This window comes from Athene cunicularia (genome assembly GCF_003259725.1).
Source record: "Athene cunicularia isolate RWA chromosome 1 unlocalized genomic scaffold, athCun1 chr1_part1, whole genome shotgun sequence".
Taxonomy (NCBI): Eukaryota; Metazoa; Chordata; class Aves; order Strigiformes; family Strigidae; genus Athene; species Athene cunicularia.
Window position 1 is genome coordinate 101643068 of NW_020799091.1, and position 18555 is coordinate 101661622.

The 18555-nt window shown below is 39.8% G+C and overlaps 1 protein-coding gene across 5 annotated transcripts in view; it reads left to right on the forward strand.

Moving 5' to 3' along the window:
- Nucleotides 1-18555, forward strand: part of APP (amyloid beta precursor protein) — a 177119-nt gene that overhangs the window by 95409 nt on the left and 63155 nt on the right. For all 5 annotated transcript variants that reach the window (XM_026867753.1, XM_026867769.1, XM_026867761.1 and 2 more), the window contains 2 exons: nucleotides 8609-8742; nucleotides 17696-17770. In XM_026867753.1, coding sequence (XP_026723554.1) covers nucleotides 8609-8742; nucleotides 17696-17770 — 209 coding nt within the window. The remainder of the gene's footprint in view (nucleotides 1-8608; nucleotides 8743-17695; nucleotides 17771-18555) is intronic.

An 18555-nucleotide genomic window follows, 5' to 3' on the forward strand; every position in this document is an offset into this window, starting at 1 on the left:
GGTTTCTCTTAATTTTTTTTTTTTTTTTTTTAATAAGCAGTGTTTTGAAGTTATGTTAACTTTCAAGTCTTAACTTGGGGACACAAGTAGCATCAAAGCTGGGAATATTTGTTCTCTTCAATCGACTTCGTCAGCTGTTGCATAGGAGACATCTGTCCCAGCAGCTCCTGCAGCCATGGCGTGGTGTGTTCAGAGCGGAGTGTAATTTGTGCTATCATGCTTTCATTTGTTCTGCATCTAAAGTGGGACTGAACTGTACTTCAGTGGCACAGTCAGTTTTTGAAAGCTTTGACATATCATTAAAATGACCTTTTACAAAAATAAGGGATTTTAACTTTGTACTGAATTTCTACTGCTAGCAACAGAGGAAACCAAGAGGATTCAGTATTGTCAGTTGCCTCTTTACTTGCATAAACCATGAAACCTAGTACAAGTGTTAACACACATTGTTTTATTTTTTTATTATTTTAGAGAGCAATCATGGATTTTTTTGTGAATTTAGGTAGAATAGTATTTTTTCTCTAGACTAGATGTAAACTTGCAAAGTTGCTAAATCTTGTGATTTTTAAGTGACAGATACTTTATTTCCATTTTAAATGGAAGATAGGAAAAGAAGCACACTAAACTCTACTCATTCATAATATACATGGAATTTCACAGCCTCTTAAATATAGATTAAAATATTGTGCACAAGACAGTAAGACTAATACGGGGGATCTACTCTTACTGTTTTTCATATAGGCTAACTTCAGCTTGCCTACAGATTAGTATTCATCTGTCCCTGGTAACTGATGAGATAGGTCTTAATGTATTTCCAGTTCATGCTCTTGAGGGGAGAATTCATGACCTCTAGCATTTTGCAGTGTCCAGTTTAGTTTCTCTTCAGAGGTACTGTGAATAACAATCTGTATCTTGCAGCAGCAGCAGCAGCTTATAAGTGATACTCCTGTTGTCAGTGATGTCCTTTATTCATTTGTTGCTTGTTTGGGATCTTGACATCTCCCTAGTTAGCAGCAAGTAAAATGTTTTGACAGCTAAACCTCCATGCCAACTTCCAGAGCATGTCTAAGGCATTAAAGAACTGCAGTGCATTCCTGTAAGCAGAATGATTTGCTGAATTTTTAGTTAGGTGGTACGTTTTAATCCTTTGTTTTATTTACTGGGTGATTGCTCATTTTATCTGTACAACTACAGGCTGCTTGAGCTTGAGTTCAAGTAGAAGGCTCAAAGACTAAAAAAGGTCACATCTAGAGTATGTTCATCTCTACTGAGTGATACTGCCCTTTCACTACTCATGAGCTTTAGAGGGGGGTTGGCAGGCCTCTGTCTATAAAAGCAGCAGAGCTTGCAAGCTTTGTCCATGTGTCCATGCCTGGACTGTGGAACTTTAACTCTTATTTACAGCCTTGACAGACGGCATGTTCAGGAGAATACTTCTATCTTGTATTTGTTCACAGCAGTCTTATTTGATGTTACAGGTGAAGAATTTAATGGGCTTTTTTTCTTCATAAATATTTAAATTCATGGTGACAAATCAGAATGACCTTGAAGCAGAGTATTGCAAAGATGTTTGAAGAAATTTTGCTTTTGGAACCTTCTCCCAAGCACAAAATGAATCAAAGAACTCCGAGGGGGGTGATCTGAGCAAATAATGGCCAAGATGAGTGTCAAACGGGTATGAGCAAGGCAAAATGGCATTTGTCGGGGCTGATGAAAAGGAAGTTGCATTTATGGAGATGCAACGAAAGCATGATTGCCAAGTTCTAGCTGTGCATGGATAGGAAATGTATCCTGAAGTTCTTACACAGAAGGATTTTAACTTAAACTTTACTTAACTTAAAGCTAGTTTAAGACTTTAACTTAAAGCTAGTTTAGGTGGGAAATATCAATTGGTTAAGGCAGTAGATGAGGAGTAATATGAGTATGGTATGTTTTTTCTTTATCTCAAAAAGTCTCCATGAGAGACTTCACGGGATTAAACTGTCTTTCAAGCTGCCTACTGTTTTGATGCTATGTCATCTATTTAAATTATAACATATTGAAGGAACATAGGATCAGTCCTTGCAAAGTAAAGTTCAAAAAGAAATGTAACTTTTAAACATGTGGTTTCTCCATCTCAGTACACTTAATTATATTTTCAGGCCAAGGTTGCTACATTGACCTGTAATTATTTCTTGAATACTAATGCAAGTTGTGAAATATTACAGAAACTATATGCAGTCTTCTAGGACAAAGTAGTTTAGCCTTGATGGGTAATAAGAATAATGAGATAACCCAACTATTGAGAAAGGGAAAAGCATCCCTCTGGAACACTGGGTTCTCTTTCATGGGTTAAGTCTCTTCATATAACCTGTGCCTAGAATCTCTTTCAGTTAAACCAGTAGACATTTTTAAACAATGTGCTTTCCAATCCACTTTAGGAGCATTCATCTAATTTAACAACATTTTGGAAGCTAAGAGGCAGCTTGAAATTGAAGGTGGAAGAGTCAGGTCTCAGAACTAGTGATTTTTTTACAGCTTCAGATGTGATCCCATACAACCACTACTATTACAGGGCATTTTTTTTCTTAATTCAGTACCAATGTGCTTTTTTTTTTTTTTCCCTGACAGAAGAATATATTTCTGTTTATCCATGTTTTGTACTTTCTGAGTTTCTACCACTATAGTCAGAATTCCTGTTTTTATGAAGAACACTTTACTTTCAAAGACTTTTGGGTGTCTTAAAGATAATTGTCAAAACATGAGAATAAAGAAAATGTGCAAGATCACCATTCAGCTGGGTTTTATTTATGTCATCAGGCTGGGTGATAACTGTGTAGTTGAGATGCATAAGCCTTAACATCAATGAATAACTTAATGAGCTTGCATTATTGAACTGCTTTGCTGAAAATTAACAAGTGTGCAACTGGAGTTGGGTGGCCTGAAGGACAGGAGCACCAGTCTGTGATCATGATTGGCACGGTTTACTGCTCTGCAGTTGGCTTTCAGGCAGGGAGATATGCTGATGAGCCACAAGGCAAAAAGATTAGCTCCCAGAATTCATGCCAGTCCAGGGGTGATGCCAACCCTTGGAGCACAGCAGTGCTGTATGTTTGCCCCCCAAAACCTTAAAAACAAATAAGCAGTAGCAGCAACTTGCCACAAAATACTAGAACTGGGGTCATTTCTGGCTTTCATTCTCACAAGGACTCCCTCCTTGACTGTGGAAGGAACTGTGCCCTCCCCTTTAGTTTTAGAGTTCAGAAAGTGGCCTTGGTGAAAGTGTGTATGAGGAAAAAGTAATAAAAAGTGAAAAGGAATGTTACTTTGCCTGCTGGTCCTGTTTTTCCAATGAAAACAGTTGTCTGCATAATGCAGTAGATTATAATTTATATACAGTGTGTAAATACATTTATTGTTCTGTGCCTCAGTATTGGTCTCTACTAGAAGGCAGATCAGTTTGGCACACATTTCTTTCCAAGTAATTAAATTATATTAAACTTCTATGTAAAAAATTATCCTGGTACATCCTTTTCCTTACATTTAAAATAATGCTTATTTGCTACAGTCTTAGATAAACCTTTCCCAGCCTTCATTTGTCTTGTATTGTTCCGTCAGTAATTTATCTGTTTTGCAATAGAAGAGTAATCATTTTTCTTCCCTGTTGTTTAGATTCTGTTCATTGGTTTTGCCACCCTGATGTAAGTGGAGTAGCTTATTCACAAAAGAATGGGGATACCATCTTGTAAATACAGCTCATTTCCCAAGGCAGCAATAGCAAAATAGAAACCCTTCCTACTAAAGACATTCCATATGCACTTGTGATTGTCAGAAGTTCTATAATTAGTTGTGATCTTAGTCAACAACTGAAAGCTTTGGTCTTAATCCTTCATTAATGAGGTGGTTGCTTATGTGGAATTCAGAGGCAATGAATGCATCTACCAAGTAGTAGATAAATTGTAGTTGGGTAATGCTTTCATTTCAAATGGTTTCCCATCTCATATGCAACAGCCAATGGCCTTCAGAAAAGGGGCATCTACTAATCCTTCCACTTCATGTGAAGTTGGTGAGCAACTGTTTTTTCTTTCACTGAAGAGGCTGATGTGGATTATTTATTTTTATGCAAAATGGTAAAACAGGATCTGGGGCATACTGTTGCATTTTTCTTGCTCCCCCCCCCCCAGCACCTGTGTCTCTAGGAAGGTTAGGATTTTAAAGTCTAATTAAAAATAATTTTAAAAAATCTATTTGGGAATTGACAGGTAAAATGAGTGCAAGTGTGAAGAAAATGTCATCTGATACTACATTTCTTCCACACCTGTCAACACACACTTTTTGATCTGTCTTCATGCAGTACTAGAATGAGTTACCTTATAAAACAAGCAGTGCATAGAAAACAAAACCTTCTAAGAGCAGATGTGGTCAAAAAATAAGATGAGGTTGCAGATTTTTAAGGAATTCTTATATGTAACTGATGTCTGACCAAATGTTTCCAATTTACTCTGAGAAAACATGCAATACTTCTCTAGAAACAAAGTTCCCAAATGTGTTAGAGTGCAAGGATAGTTTTTGTGCCAAGAGCCCTGAAGCAATTTTAAAATGTTTGTGCTTTATGCAGAAGAAAGAAGGCTCAGTATTTTTGTAATTCTTTTTACTATTGATAATTATGATTTTTTTAATACTGGATGGAGAAATTACCATATAGTCATTGGCAGGCTTTGTAAATACAGGGAGCAAAATCTAATAAGGTTATTTGGTTTTAAGTAGACTAGCTACTTCTTGTCAGAAATACTTCTGATTTCAAATTACCTGAGTAGCTAACCACTCATGAAAAGACTGCTTCTGAATCACAGTTATAAAAGAAAACAAAAATGTATATGACCATTTAATCTCACCTTTTATATTTTCCTAAACATACGTGCTGAACTTCGTTTTAATGAAAATTATCCCAGTTTTTTCACTTCAGACTTCAAACAGTGTCTGTCTGCAGAGTGACATGGGGTTAGTGTCAGTAGGTGGGTTGGTCTCTGCAGCCATCAGCAGCCAAATAAACATTGCAGGAGCAGTAGGCAGGCTGAGTCCTTGTGGCTGGCTTTGCTCAAGCTTGGCCTAGTCTGACGTGTGCTGAGCATGGACCGGTGGCAGCAGCAAGCAGGGAGGGAGAAAACACCTGTTTTACCCCTTGCTCTCATGTCTGTTCATGGCCAGGCTTCGGAAGGAGATGCTGAAGCAGGATGTTTTCAAGGATGCTTTTGGGCAAATCAGCATATTTCTGCATAAGTTGTTCAAATACTTAATTGCACATGCTACTGAAAGTGAGTGGCTTATTTCTGATCTGGATTTCCAGACTTATTTCTGCCTAGCTTTGGCTTCCAACCATCACACCTTGGTTGCTTCTCTTCCAATAAAGCTGTTGTCAGCAATCTTCTCTCAGTGGAGATTTCTAAATGAAATTAGTAGTCCACTCCCTGGTCAATGGCTCTGAGCTTCTTACCAGGAGACAGGTCCTCCAAGCTTCCATCAGCTCACATGCCTGTTCCCAAGCCCGCTTTCTATTTGGGAGTGCATGGTGGATGTGTGGCATTACACCAGCCTTTTTGTCTTTTGCATGAGGTCAGGGGTAGTAGCTTTCTCCTCATACACGGTTTTGCTTTTCATTATCGTTACCTTCTTTAGGATTAGCTTGAAAGAGCAGGTTGCAGTTGCGTATCAGGGTACTGCCCGCCCCTTTCCCATGCTCCTGGGCGCACAGCCTGGCTGTCTCGGGCATCCAGGTCTGTGGCATTTAATGCCTAGTTGCTGTTTGATTTGGGTTTGTGCAGCTTTTGGAGGGGGCTTGGTACCCTGACATCCTCTGTACCAGGCAGCCACTAGAATCAGGTTTTTCAGTTCTCAGCACCCGCTACTCACACCTGTTCAGAAACACACCGTCAGGCGTTCTGGGGGGAAGTAAGCGTATTGTACGAAAATCTAGGCTGTAAAGGCCACACGTGTGTGACTGGAGCTTTTGAAAATCAGACCTCGAATGTACAGGTGGCTTAACTGATCTCAGCGCAAATCCTGGTGACCTTTTTTCCTGTTCAATAAATTAAAGGTTAAATTTACATAATTTATTGGACAGTTATTTAGATTGTCACTTCTTTCCATTCACATTTGTACAGACTTAAATTCAGTTTAAAAAAAAGTAAATTCTATAAAAGATGTATAAGGATGACGAATGCGCTAGAGCTCTCTCCTGTTTGATCTTCCCATGCTGAACTTCTGTGTCCTGCAAAGGCAGCGAGAGGAGGGTGGAGGCAGAGGGGAATCCTCTTCACATGGAACCTGATTAAACCGGGGAACTCATTGTGAACCGTATTGTGAACATTAAATCTTATGCAAGTTGAGGGGGTGGGGGAGGAGTGGGAAATTAGAGTCATGGAGGGAAAATCCGGCAAGGTCAGTTAAACATTGCAGAAGAGTATTTACTGCTCTTGCCTGGGGGTGTTTGGTAAACCCGTCATGAAAGGGAGTCTGGAAGGGATAGCCTTTGCTTAGTCTGACACTCAAATTTCTTCCTGCTTTGAAATAAAATTTTCTTTTCATTTTCTAAATGAAATTAAAATGTACTGTACTCACCTGCAGCTTCAGGAAAGGTTAAATTAATTTGGTGCTTGAAAGATTGAAAGGCAAAGATATTTAGAAATGCTTCTGAGCATTACAATAATATTTTCACTCAGTCCAAGCTTTGGGTGATTTGGTTTTGGAATTTGCTTACACTGACTGTAGCAGTTACAGCAGGCAGCACTGCACCTCAGAACAAACCGCATTGTTGCTGAAGACGGGTTGTTACTTATTAAGGGTTTAAAAAGAAGGAACATTTTTATCCTTTTATAACAGTATCAGAGACTTTAAGTTGTCTGAAGTTGTGGGAGTAACCACTAAAAATACTAAGAGTTGCATTCCATTTCTGTCATTTTTATGACTTGTCAGGAAGCTTCTTTGTTCCTGTTTGTTACAGTACTTAAGTAACAAAGTTTACAATTTTACAAAGTGTAAACGTGACTAAATATTTATGAAAAAAATGTAAAAAATGGTGGGAGGAGTGATAATTTTTACTGCCTATGACTTCTCAATTCATTCTTTTCTTGTTGCTTTTAGATGTGTTTTCTTTGTTTATTTTGAGACGAGCAAGGTCTTTCCTTTGATCCAGTGAGTAACTTACAAAATTCGTTGTGCAACTTACACCAACAGAATCGAAAAACACCCATACCTATTGTAGAGAATGCATAGAGAGATCTTTAAAGGCTGTCTGTTCATTTTGGGGTTTTTGTTTGTTTTGCTTTTGGGGTTATACATCTAAGGTAAAATTGGAGGAAAAGTGGATTTTGGTTTAAGTTTTTCTTGAAATTTGAAGATGTTGTTTCATTGGGACTAACATGTTGCAATTTTTTTTAATAATTTAACATAGATTTGTTTATTTTTCAACTTATTTGGGGGAAGTAGTCATAAATAAATATTGGTTGTTATTACTCAGCCTGATCTTCAGATTAAACTTTGCTTCTGTTGAAGACATTGAGAAATGTTTGGGGGGTGGGAGAGTCCTAGTATTTTCCCTACCTGTATTAGTCTATTTACTAAATGTGTTACCTCTGTAAGTGAAGTTAGCTAAAGTACATGTAGTCAAACTCATTTAAAAAAAAAAAAAAAAAAAAGGCTTGTACAAATATGTGTACGGTCTTGAATTGTTTGTTAGAATTTTTAAACTAACTGCCATTGTTGAACTAAATGTGACCAGAGAAATGAAACTAATTATATAATAAAATGTTTCGGGACAATATAGTTGAAATGAAATAGTTGATCATCATTGGAGAACTTTTTAAATTGATGTTATGTCTCAGTCACAGAAACGTTACTGTAGTTAATTTAGAGGTTGTTGGATGTTACTGAGTAGCAAAGGAACTGTTGGTCACTCTGCTTGAATTACCCCAAATGCAAATCTTCTGCTACCAATATGATAGGTATTGCCTAATATCCAACAGGAATGGCTGGCAGTGCATGCTTGCTGATTATTTCCTGCATCCATGAGGGCTTTTCTCAATCAAAGTTGTTACAAATAAAGTAAATACCTATGAAGCCAAACTGTCAGTAAGGGAAGGATTTGACGTATCTTGTTAGGGTATGTGTGGGGTCAAGAGATGCTTTAAAACATTTGCATTGGCACTCGTGTGAGTTTACCTTTCAAAAATAAACTGATACACAAAACATGTAACTTTGCAAAGGGTTTTCTGCTGGTTTATGTATTTTAGTCATTACCAAGCTTTTTTTTTTTTAATTGGAATTTTTCCTTTGGGAGCAGTTTCTAACCTCTTTGAATAACATGGTTTTGTTCAAATTGAAGATTTCTCCTGGATTACAAAATGGTGTGGGAGGGAAAGCCTTGTATATTTATATCCTTGTATATTTGCTGTGTGTCTCCTATGTCTGCCTAAATGACATTTTTATATCATTCTCTGAGGTTAAATGAATTACTTCATTCTGATGGAAATTAGAACAGATGTTTATTGCTTGGTCCAATTAAATTTTACCTAGAAATTCTGCCTTTCTTCCCCCTCCCTTCCCTCTTCCTACCCTGAAAATTTCACCTCAGTCCCTACCACAGCCGCTAGCACTCCTGATGCTGTTGACAAATACTTGGAGACACCTGGGGATGAGAATGAACATGCCCATTTCCAGAAAGCCAAGGAGAGACTTGAAGCTAAACATCGTGAAAGGATGTCTCAGGTGAGGGGAGGTTTCTTTATTTCTAAACATGGGAGGGTGTTTTGTCTGTCACATCATATGCTTGGACTCTTTAATTTTCTTATTTCTCAAGGCTTCAGCCAGCTGTCCTACCTAATGGAAATTTTGTAAATACACCATTTGCTGCCTTTTTGATTCCATTTAAGAATTCAGCTGTCTGGGACATACATTTGTGGTTGGGTCACAGCAGTGATCAGTTACTTGTGCTGATAGAAAGGAAAAAAGTCTGTTAAAAATTTCTCTCATCTTTGTGGAAGAATATTTGGGTTGTGAGATTGTTCTTATTTCTAAGTAAAGAACTTGACCACTGTATTAGTCATCCTTTCTTTGTAGCAGCTGAGGTAGATTGCCTGTGATTAGCTTCATTCTCTGTGTGCAGGCATACATGACCATGCCCTGGGGTAACATAAGCTTGCATATGTTCATCTAATGGTCTTGAGCCTCAAGGTAACATGAAATGCATCTAAAGCCAAAGAAAAGAGGAAACATTAATGCTTTTGAACTGAAGCAAAATCCAACTGAATCAGTCCTTTTTTTGCTTTAACCAAAAAGATTTGTGTAGCCTGAAACTGTATGCTGTTTAATCCTATTGAACACTAAGAGATGAGCTATCCACTCTCTGAGAAATAAGAGTTTATAATAGCAGTGCCAATAAAAAATTGTCACAGTTCTGCTCTAATAACAACAAAGAAAAAAATATAAGAAGTTTAAAGGAAAGCCCGTGGTGCATATTTTTTAGAATGGAACAACCACAAAAATGAATGTAGTATGACTCAGATACACTGCATATATCTGTGTAGCTATTTTACTATAATTTTTCATTGTAACTTTATTCCCCTGTTGCATTTTCAGTGTTTCGGTGTATTACTGATACATTAACCTTCAGGTCTGTGCTAAAATGTTTGAGTAGACCTGAAAATAAACTCTAGGAATAAGTCCCCATCTGCTGTTACTGTAGTCACACCTGGCACTTTCCTAACAGAGTAGGGCATCTTACCTGAAGCAGTCACCCAGTCGGTATGAGCCATATGCCATGAATATGACACTTAATAGATAGGAAGATACATGCTTCTCCTCTGCCTCTGCTTCAGAAGCATTGTAGCCCAAACAAGCTATCTCCTTCTTAAATAGGTAAAATAGTCCCAATTTAATGCTTTTTTTAAAGTGTTTTAATTCCCTTTCCTCTGGAAGATTGAACGACTTCATTAAAACAACCAGTGGCTGAGGCGCTGCGGAATGTGGGTGTGTGCAGCACCTGGCTTGGAGCAGGCCTGAAGTCATGGGGTGAGTCAGGAGGGAGATGGGCAATGGCTCTCAAGGCACCTGCGTGATGGGCTCCTGCATCCCAGTCCTCTTTGTAACAGACTTCTGTGTGACTACCGTTTGGGAAGGACATGTGGCGAGTTGGGAGGATAAAAAAATGTTGTGCATGCAGCCTGCCTGACAGAGAAGAGAGATCCTGCATGTGGAGGTTTGGCAGATTAATGCAGTCATTACCCTCTTCTTACCTCCCCTTGAAATAGCCTTTTTTTAAAAAACACTGTAGGGGTGGGTGTCCAGAAGACAAAGGTGCGAAAGGCAGATTTCCCTGGAACAATCCTCAGATTCTCAGATTTGACTCCAAAATTCCAATATGTAAAGGTTAAGATGAGTAATTAAGGGCAGTATTTAGGTGAACTGTGTATTTCCTATTTTCTACAAAGCTGATGGTTTGTGGAAAAGAGCTAACCGAATGTACAGACACCCAGAAAAGGTCATACAGAGAGACCGTACAATGTCAGTGCTTGACGCCAACAAAATGAACTGGGAAAAGCACTGAACTGTGGCATCAGAAAACCTCTGGGTAAATTCACCACACGTTTTACCGTGCGTGTTTGGGGCAGCTTCATAAATGAAGGCTGCGGTGCAAGGGTTTGACTGAAGATCGTGCTGGCGCTGCCGCCTGCTCTGCCCTCGTTAGCACGCTCCCAGCCATCCTCTCTGTCAGCGCTAATGAGCGTACAGCTGCGGGGTGACGCAGGTCAGCTCCCTCGTCTCACTGCAAGGTCACTCTTCCAAAGAAAAGTAAGATCACCAGCTCGGGTCAGTTCAGCAAGCTAAATCAGACCTGGGAAACAGCAACACGATAGGTGCATCAGGAAAGACAGATCTTTGATCTTTAATTTGATTAAGCTGCTTATGAAGTCATGGCTTGAAGTACTTATGTCTTGAAGTGCACAGAACCCCTGTAGAGCTTTGAAGCAGAGACCTAAGTTTTTAAAAATTAGTTTTCCCTTCTATGAGTAATGTTTTGTACAGTATTGAACTACCCTCTCCCAGTTAACATTTCAAATGTTTAACAAATATAAGATCCTATGGAGAAGTAGAAAAGCCAGTTAGTTTACCAGTCTGTGTTTCCTCATGTGAACTGTGATATGTCTGTGTCCTGTAACATTGGTCTCTTTTTCTGGGAATTTATTTTAAAATTGCATTTTACATTTTCATTAAAATCAGGTACGTTCTTAATATATACTTAACTAAAAACTAATTTAAAACTGTTATGTTAAAAACAATGCTGAATAATTCAACTTTGTAAGCTTTTCCTGTCAATGTGTTTCTCTTTTTTTAAAAAAAAATAGCAAGTGAGAGTCACTATCTAAGTCCTCCAGCTGCACTGAACATTATTTTTTTAACTCAAAGTCCAGTTCTTTCAAAGCTGAGAAATGGGGGCTTATAAAGCCAAAGTGCCCTTTTTTTGTTGTTGTATTTAAAAAGAGAGGAAATGAACAGTGTTTTTAGGAAAATGATCAAGTCGTTCTTTAGTATTGATAAATGTCATAAGCTGATATAAATAGGTTTGTTCACAAAATATAGATATTTAATGAAGCAACTAGTTTTAAAACAGTATTTGGTTTGATGCACACTTTACTTTGCAACAGCCAATTAACTAGTAAAAAACAGCTGCATTCTAGTTCACCTATAAAATGTAATCATCTAAGGAGTAGGTAAGTTTATAATTTAAAAAATTGAAATTAAATATTTTAATCAAAACATGTTATAAGGGCAAATGCACATACGCTGTATATTCTCTTTCTGAGATTTCCCTTTGTTTACCATAAAATTCTGACAACTCATGGTTTCTCTTTCACTTGCATAAAGATATTCACACAGGCAGAGACCTAGCTTTTGGTGGTGGTTGTGTTGGTTCATAGTTCACAACTCCTAAAAGATTCTCTTACTAGGGGTCTCTGCTCTTTGTAAAATGACTTGATGTACCTCTGGTTTAGACTACTTTAATCCCATCTGCTCTTAAGCGTCCATCCCCTTAGACTACAGACTATGAAAGTTGGTCTGTGCCTTTACATCTTGCACCACACCTGGAGCAACAAGGCTTATAAACTTTCCTAGGTAGTACTGTAAAGAGAATTATATTAACATACAAGTTTAAGCTTTTCCCAAGAATGACTAATGCAGCTCCACATAAGAGCAAAGCTACGTTCCCATGCAAACAGGATAGCCGTTCAGCAATGCATGTATAACCTTTAAATGTTTGCTGTTCTCTGACGTATAACAGGGAAAGATTATGCTGACTGATTGCAGGATAGCATGGTTCTTGTTTCATGTTTTGGTACAATTCCTCTTTGCCACCTTCTCTTTCCAGCTTGTTAACTCCTGTACAGGTCCCTCACTTAGTTACTACTAAATAGTCTGGTGGAACCAGATACTGAACCTTACTCCAGGGAGCAGTATATTTATACATTTCTCTCCTCAAACATGTTGTGACATCCTCACGTCTTAGATTTACTCTTCCTCTGGCTGTTTACAATATTTTAGGAATCAAAGCATGTACAATACTTATGACAGGAACGTAATGATACCTTGTCTTCTAGAATAGTCTTGCTTCTTGAGAGTTCATTTCCAAAGCAAGCATCTGGACTGCTGTCCTTTACCAGCATGAACAGGGCTGGCTTTATGTTCAAGATTTTTTTTTGGATCATTGCATACCACTAGTTCCAACATCCTAGAGAGGTCTTCAGCTGATTTTTAGTGTCAGTGACACCACAGAATCATAGAATAGTTTGGGTTGGAAGGGACTCTAAAGATTATCTAGTTCCAGCCACCCTGCCATGGTCAGGGATACCTTCCACTAGACCAGGTTGCTCAAAGCTCCATCCAACCTGGCCTTGAACACTGCCAGGGAGGGGGCAGCCACAGCTTCTCTGGGCAACCTGTTGCAGTCCATCACCGCTCTCACAGTAAAGAATTTCTTCCTCAGATCTACTGTAAATCTCTGTCAGTTTAAAACCATTACCCCTCATCCTATCATTACACTCCCTGATAGAGTCCCTCCTCTCCTTTCCTGTAGCCCCCTTTAAGTCCTGGAAGGCTGCTATAAGGTGTCCCTGGAACCTTCTCCAGGCTGAACAACACCAAACTCCCTCAGCCTTTGCTCACAAGGGAGGTGCTCCAGCCCGCAGTCATCTTCGTGGCCTCCTCTGGACCTGCTTGAGCAACTCCTTCTTATGTTGGGTGCCCCAGAGCTGGGCACAGCACTGCAGGTGGGGTCTCACGGGAGCAGAGTAGAGGGGGAGAATCCCCTCCCTCGACCTGCTGGCCACACTTCTCTTGGTGCGGCCCAGGATACAGTTGGCTTTCTGGACTGTGAGCACACATGGCTGGCTCATAGTCAGTTTTCCAGCCACTAATACCCCCAGGTCCTTCTTCACAGGGCTGTTCTCAATTCACTCATTGCCCAGCCTGTATAGATGTTTGACATTGCCCCAACCCATGTGCAGGGCCTTGCACTTGGCTTTGTTGAACTTCAAGATGTTTGCACAGGCCCACCTGTCAAGGCTGTCCAGGTCCCTCTGGATGGCATCCCTTCCCACCAGTGTGTCAACCACATCAGTCAGCTTGGTGTCATCGGCAGACTTGCTGAGGGTGCACTCAATCCACTGTCTGTGTCCCGCACAAAGATGTTAAATAATACTGGTGTCATTATTCCCTGGATCCCACCATCTCTATTGTTGTGTGTGGGAAGGCTCTTTCCTTCCTTAAAACTGGCTCTCAGATTAGTAGCAGTATCCACTTAAGTTACAGTCAGGGCTCTTTGGAGGGGTTTAATGATGTTACTACCAGAAAAAGGGTCAAGTGTGGAACGAAAGCCCTTGACAAAGGTAGGCATCTTACTGGCATGACTTTGACCTTCTGACTAAACAAACCTTCAAGCACCTTTGCTGGTCTGATTGCTGTATCCCAAACGTCTGTCAAATTCTTCTCTTACAGATATGCTTCTGTGCCCTACGCTAAAAAAATGAGAGTAAATTCTGCTGTTTTCAATATAATTAGATTCTTTTATTTAGCATCTCTCTTAATAATGAATGACATGCTCCATATTTCCTTTTTCCTTGTTGCTCTCCCCTACAGCCCAGTTTCAAAAGGAGCCTGCCAGGCACTAAGTCCAGGATTCTGAAGAAATTTGACTTTGAAATGGCTTGCTTTTTAAATCTCAACCAGAAGTTGTCATTCTTCCTGCACAAAGCCACCAAGCCTTGAAGAGCCATAAATCTGTGTGGCTTTGATAGGTCTGTGCTGTCAATGAAGGAGAATAGGTTTATAAGTGCATAGAGGCCAAGTTCAGCCTTTTTCTGCACGTGTGTATCTGGGGAATTTTTTTTTACCCTTCTTGCTCTTTGGTTTCATACAGTGTGCTATGGAATATTTCTTAGTCACTCTTAATTCTCTAAAGTGATGACCTGCGGTGAATCACTAAGAGCAGAAGTTTTCTCTGGGGGTGGTAGCATGGCTAGGCATAGATAGCTGTAGGGCAACGATATCTTCCATTAGTTAGCATAGCTGCTTTCACACAGAGATGCTTTCAACCATTCATGTCTTCGAAGTTGCAAAAATCAGCACTTGAAGCACAGCTTCTGCAATCTTTACATTGAGTATTGTTTCTGCAAACAGCTATGTCATTCTGTTTTTTTTCTATAAGCCGTTCACTCTGGTTGTACCAGAGCTGAACTCTGAAGCCTGTAATTTACATCCCTCCCAACTAGCTGTGTAAGCTGTCAGTTTATCGTCCTGCCTTCCATGCCTTAAAATGTTTAAAGAAATAAAATAGGCAGAGAGACCTGGTCTAGCCAAAGGTCTCCTTATCACATTACCCACGATACTTGTTTTCATCATATGGATTATCAGAGCGTTAGTTTGAGGGATAAAGATGGCAAGGGAACTGTTCTGAAAACCCATCAACTGCTTATTCAGAGTAAAAACAGTATTAGGCAGATGTCAGAGATGTGATTTGAAGACGTGAGAGGAGGGAGAAGAAAATCATAAACTTTGTAACCTAGGCCAGTGCTCAAATTTGAACACATCATTGTAGTTCATGACTTGAATTAATGCTGCAATTTCTGGGTCTTCTGTAACATTCACATCCTGACACCACTGACATGTCAGGTTTGTAGAAGGGTGCTGTCTGTATGCACGAATTAAGTTTTTTCGACCACCACAGTTACGTGGCCTAAGCATACGATTAAGAGATGAATACCTAATGTGCACTTAATACACAGCAGCTCTCTGAGCGTTAGAAAGTTTTTTTCATAACAAGTCACAGTGCTCTAAATTGTGCTGTCAGTTCATGTCCTCTAGTCCTGCTTTGTCAGAGAAACAGGAAAATCTTCTGTGCCAAAGTACTGGGACAGTAACTGGTGGTGGGTGACCTGTAACTTCAGTGCTCTGTACATCGTGCATATTCTCTGTCCTCAGCTGCTTACTACAACCCCTTGCAAATGAATTTTCATGTCTCCTTGTATATTTTGGGTTTCTACCTCCTTAGAGCTTGGCTGTGATTTGCACGTCAGTGTGTATTTGTCTGATGAGAAGATTAAGTAAATTGAAGAGGTACTCCTAAGCTGACAGTTTATGTAGGTTGTAGTACAATTCTCAGGACATAAATTTCAGCTTGCAGTACCCATTAAAAGAGTGGGGTAAGGTTAAGTCTGTTATTTCTGAATACTTGATTTCAGGTCTTTGTGCTTACAGTTGCTGTCTAACCATGCCCCTGCTGAAGTCCAGAAGCAATTTCCCACTTTAAAGTTTTCAGCATCACATTAGCTCCCCAAAATATATGTCTCCACTCTCTTGGGCTGTTACTGAGGCCAGAATCTCTTGCAGGTAAATAATTTCACTGGTAGTCAGTTGATCAGGTTTTACTGAATTATTGCTGTCTTGAAATACATTCCCAGGTTTTGAGTCAAAAGGAAGATGAAAACTTGACAAAATCCTGTATGTTGAGTCAATCTTGAGTGCATGCATCTGCATGCTGGTTAATCATTAGGGTCTGCAGCCCTGTATAGGACTGAGAGGGGGTTACATTTCAAGGACTGGGATTTATAGAAGTCTCCTTTGAGCCCAGGTTTGGGTGGGGTTTTTCAAAGACACAGGCTCAAACAGGTACTCTCCAGTCTGTCCATCAAGGAGCCTGTGGTCCCTGCCAGGACCTGAGACCACGTTGCCGTTGTCCCTCCCCCACCCTCGGACCTGACTGGTCAGGGAGTGAGATACAGACCCCGGGGTTGGGATAAGGGAAAATTTAATACAACAATGTAACAAATAATAGTCCAAACAATAACAATAATAACAATGAAGAGGACAATAGATATACAGAGATATACCACAAGGATACAGCAGCGAAGGGGAGCAACGACCAACAACAGCTGTCCCTGCTCTTCCCACGCTTGGGCACCATGACCTGACATCAGCATCCTATTGAATAACCCGGCTAGAGCTCCCTCCCCACTGCTGGGGAAACTTAACCCTATCCTAGCTGAACCAGGACAGAGCCTGATTAGTAATGTCCAGCATGTGGGGAAACTGGGTACCTTGAGATGGGAGATGAGTGGTGAGGGCTCAGCTTGCAGACACAAGACACAGCAGGTCTAATTTCTCCTGCCTTTGGTACTGGTCTTGGTAAAATTTCACATCATACATGCAGACTCTAAGCTTTTAAAAAAAATCTCCTTTAGGAAGGGTATATTTGACTATTTCTATTAAATGGTATGAAAGTGTGGGGTTTTTGTGAGAAAAGAAGGAAAGGAAACACACATTTTGAGTAATTGCTTCTAGCTTTCTTCTGTCATCTTCTGATGTTGGGCTAATCCTGCAAATAAGTCACTTACTTGTGTGTACTACGTTTGGTGAAAGCAGTTCTTCCTGCATAAAATCTGAGGAAATTGCGATCTAGGTATGAAATGAGTAAAGTCCCTAAGTACAACCATGAGAAAGTTTTGCGTGTCATGGACAGCAAGTTAAGAGTAACTCATTTCCTGACTACTGAAATACTGCCCAGTGTTACAAGAGGAGGTGGCCTCTCATATTGCTGAAAGAATGGTACGGAAGGTTCTCCTACATCATTTTTCTGTCAGTGTTGTACTTGAGATATAAATATATTCAGTTATTGAAGTGTTGGACACCTATTTCTGGACAGACTAGCACAAACTGCATGCAATTCTTGATCTGCCCTACTCAAAAGCCAGCGATATAGTCCAAATAAATCTAAAATTTTTGTGTTTCAAAAAAAGTGTCAATTAGAGTGAGTTGAAATGCACTCATTTTGACCAAGGATGTACAACAGATGGAAGCAGGTTCATTTCTGTCTGAGATGAAAAGGCGTTGGTGTGTTCACCCATAACCTTCACTTGAGGGCTGGTTAATGCCTGTGTTGCTTCATAGAGGACTTGTGAGAGCTTGGCACGATGTGCAGACACAGTATGTCTTTGTTTTATTTAATAACAGGATCCTACCTTTGTTAAATGTTGTAACAGCTTTTTTTTATAGAGATAAAAGGAGGATAGGAATATAAAAATATGACTGTGGGAGCTGCAGTGCTTGGCTGTTGCTAAGCCCTGAGACGAGAGGAAAATACGAAAGTCATGCTCCTTGTTTTGTTCGTTAGGTCATGAGAGAGTGGGAAGAGGCAGAACGCCAAGCAAAGAACTTGCCAAAGGCTGACAAGAAAGCTGTTATCCAGGTAAAGGAAAACGCAACCACAACCCTACCATCTGGGACTGCAGTTAAAATACTAGGGATGTTTGGTGTGATACAATTTTAAAACCTATTTCTATGGGGATATAATGCTGTTCTCTGCTCTTGCTGCTGCTCTTTTTGTTTCCAGCTGTTTGTGGCTGCTGGATGTCTCTGTACTTTGCACTTTGCAGCTGCCAGTCCCTGGAAGAGCAGTGCAGGACATCTCTCATGACTGCATGGCAGGGCAGAATTTTGCTTGAATTTAGATTTGCCTTCAGTGAGAACTGAAAGCTCACTTCCCATGGGCCCCTTTCAAAATTCAGGTCATGATAAACAAATATAAGCTGCAGGACCTAAGCTCAAAGCAGAGATGGAAAATGTGATTTTAGGAAGGAATCACCATCAGTTTTATCTGAAAGAAACCCTCATCCAAAAACTATTTTATCCAAAATTATACTATAATTCAAAAATTCTGAAAAGCTAGACACTCCTTGAATCCCACTGTGGCTATGTCAGGTATTATTCATTATTGCTAGAATGATTTCAATGCAAAACTATAAAAAGGTAACGTTCAGAACCAGATTGCTTTGCATGTTAGATCCCACAGCTTTGCTCTCTGTGCATTTTACCCAGTCAATCTTTAGCTTTATCGGAATAAGGTTGGGCTCACTTTTCTTCCTGGTGGCCAGTTTATAAGAAATTTTAGTGACTGTTCAGGTTGGAATTCTTTTTTCCCCCCTGTAGATTTGCTCATGAAGTCATGTTGATGACTCATGGTGGGTGGGTGGG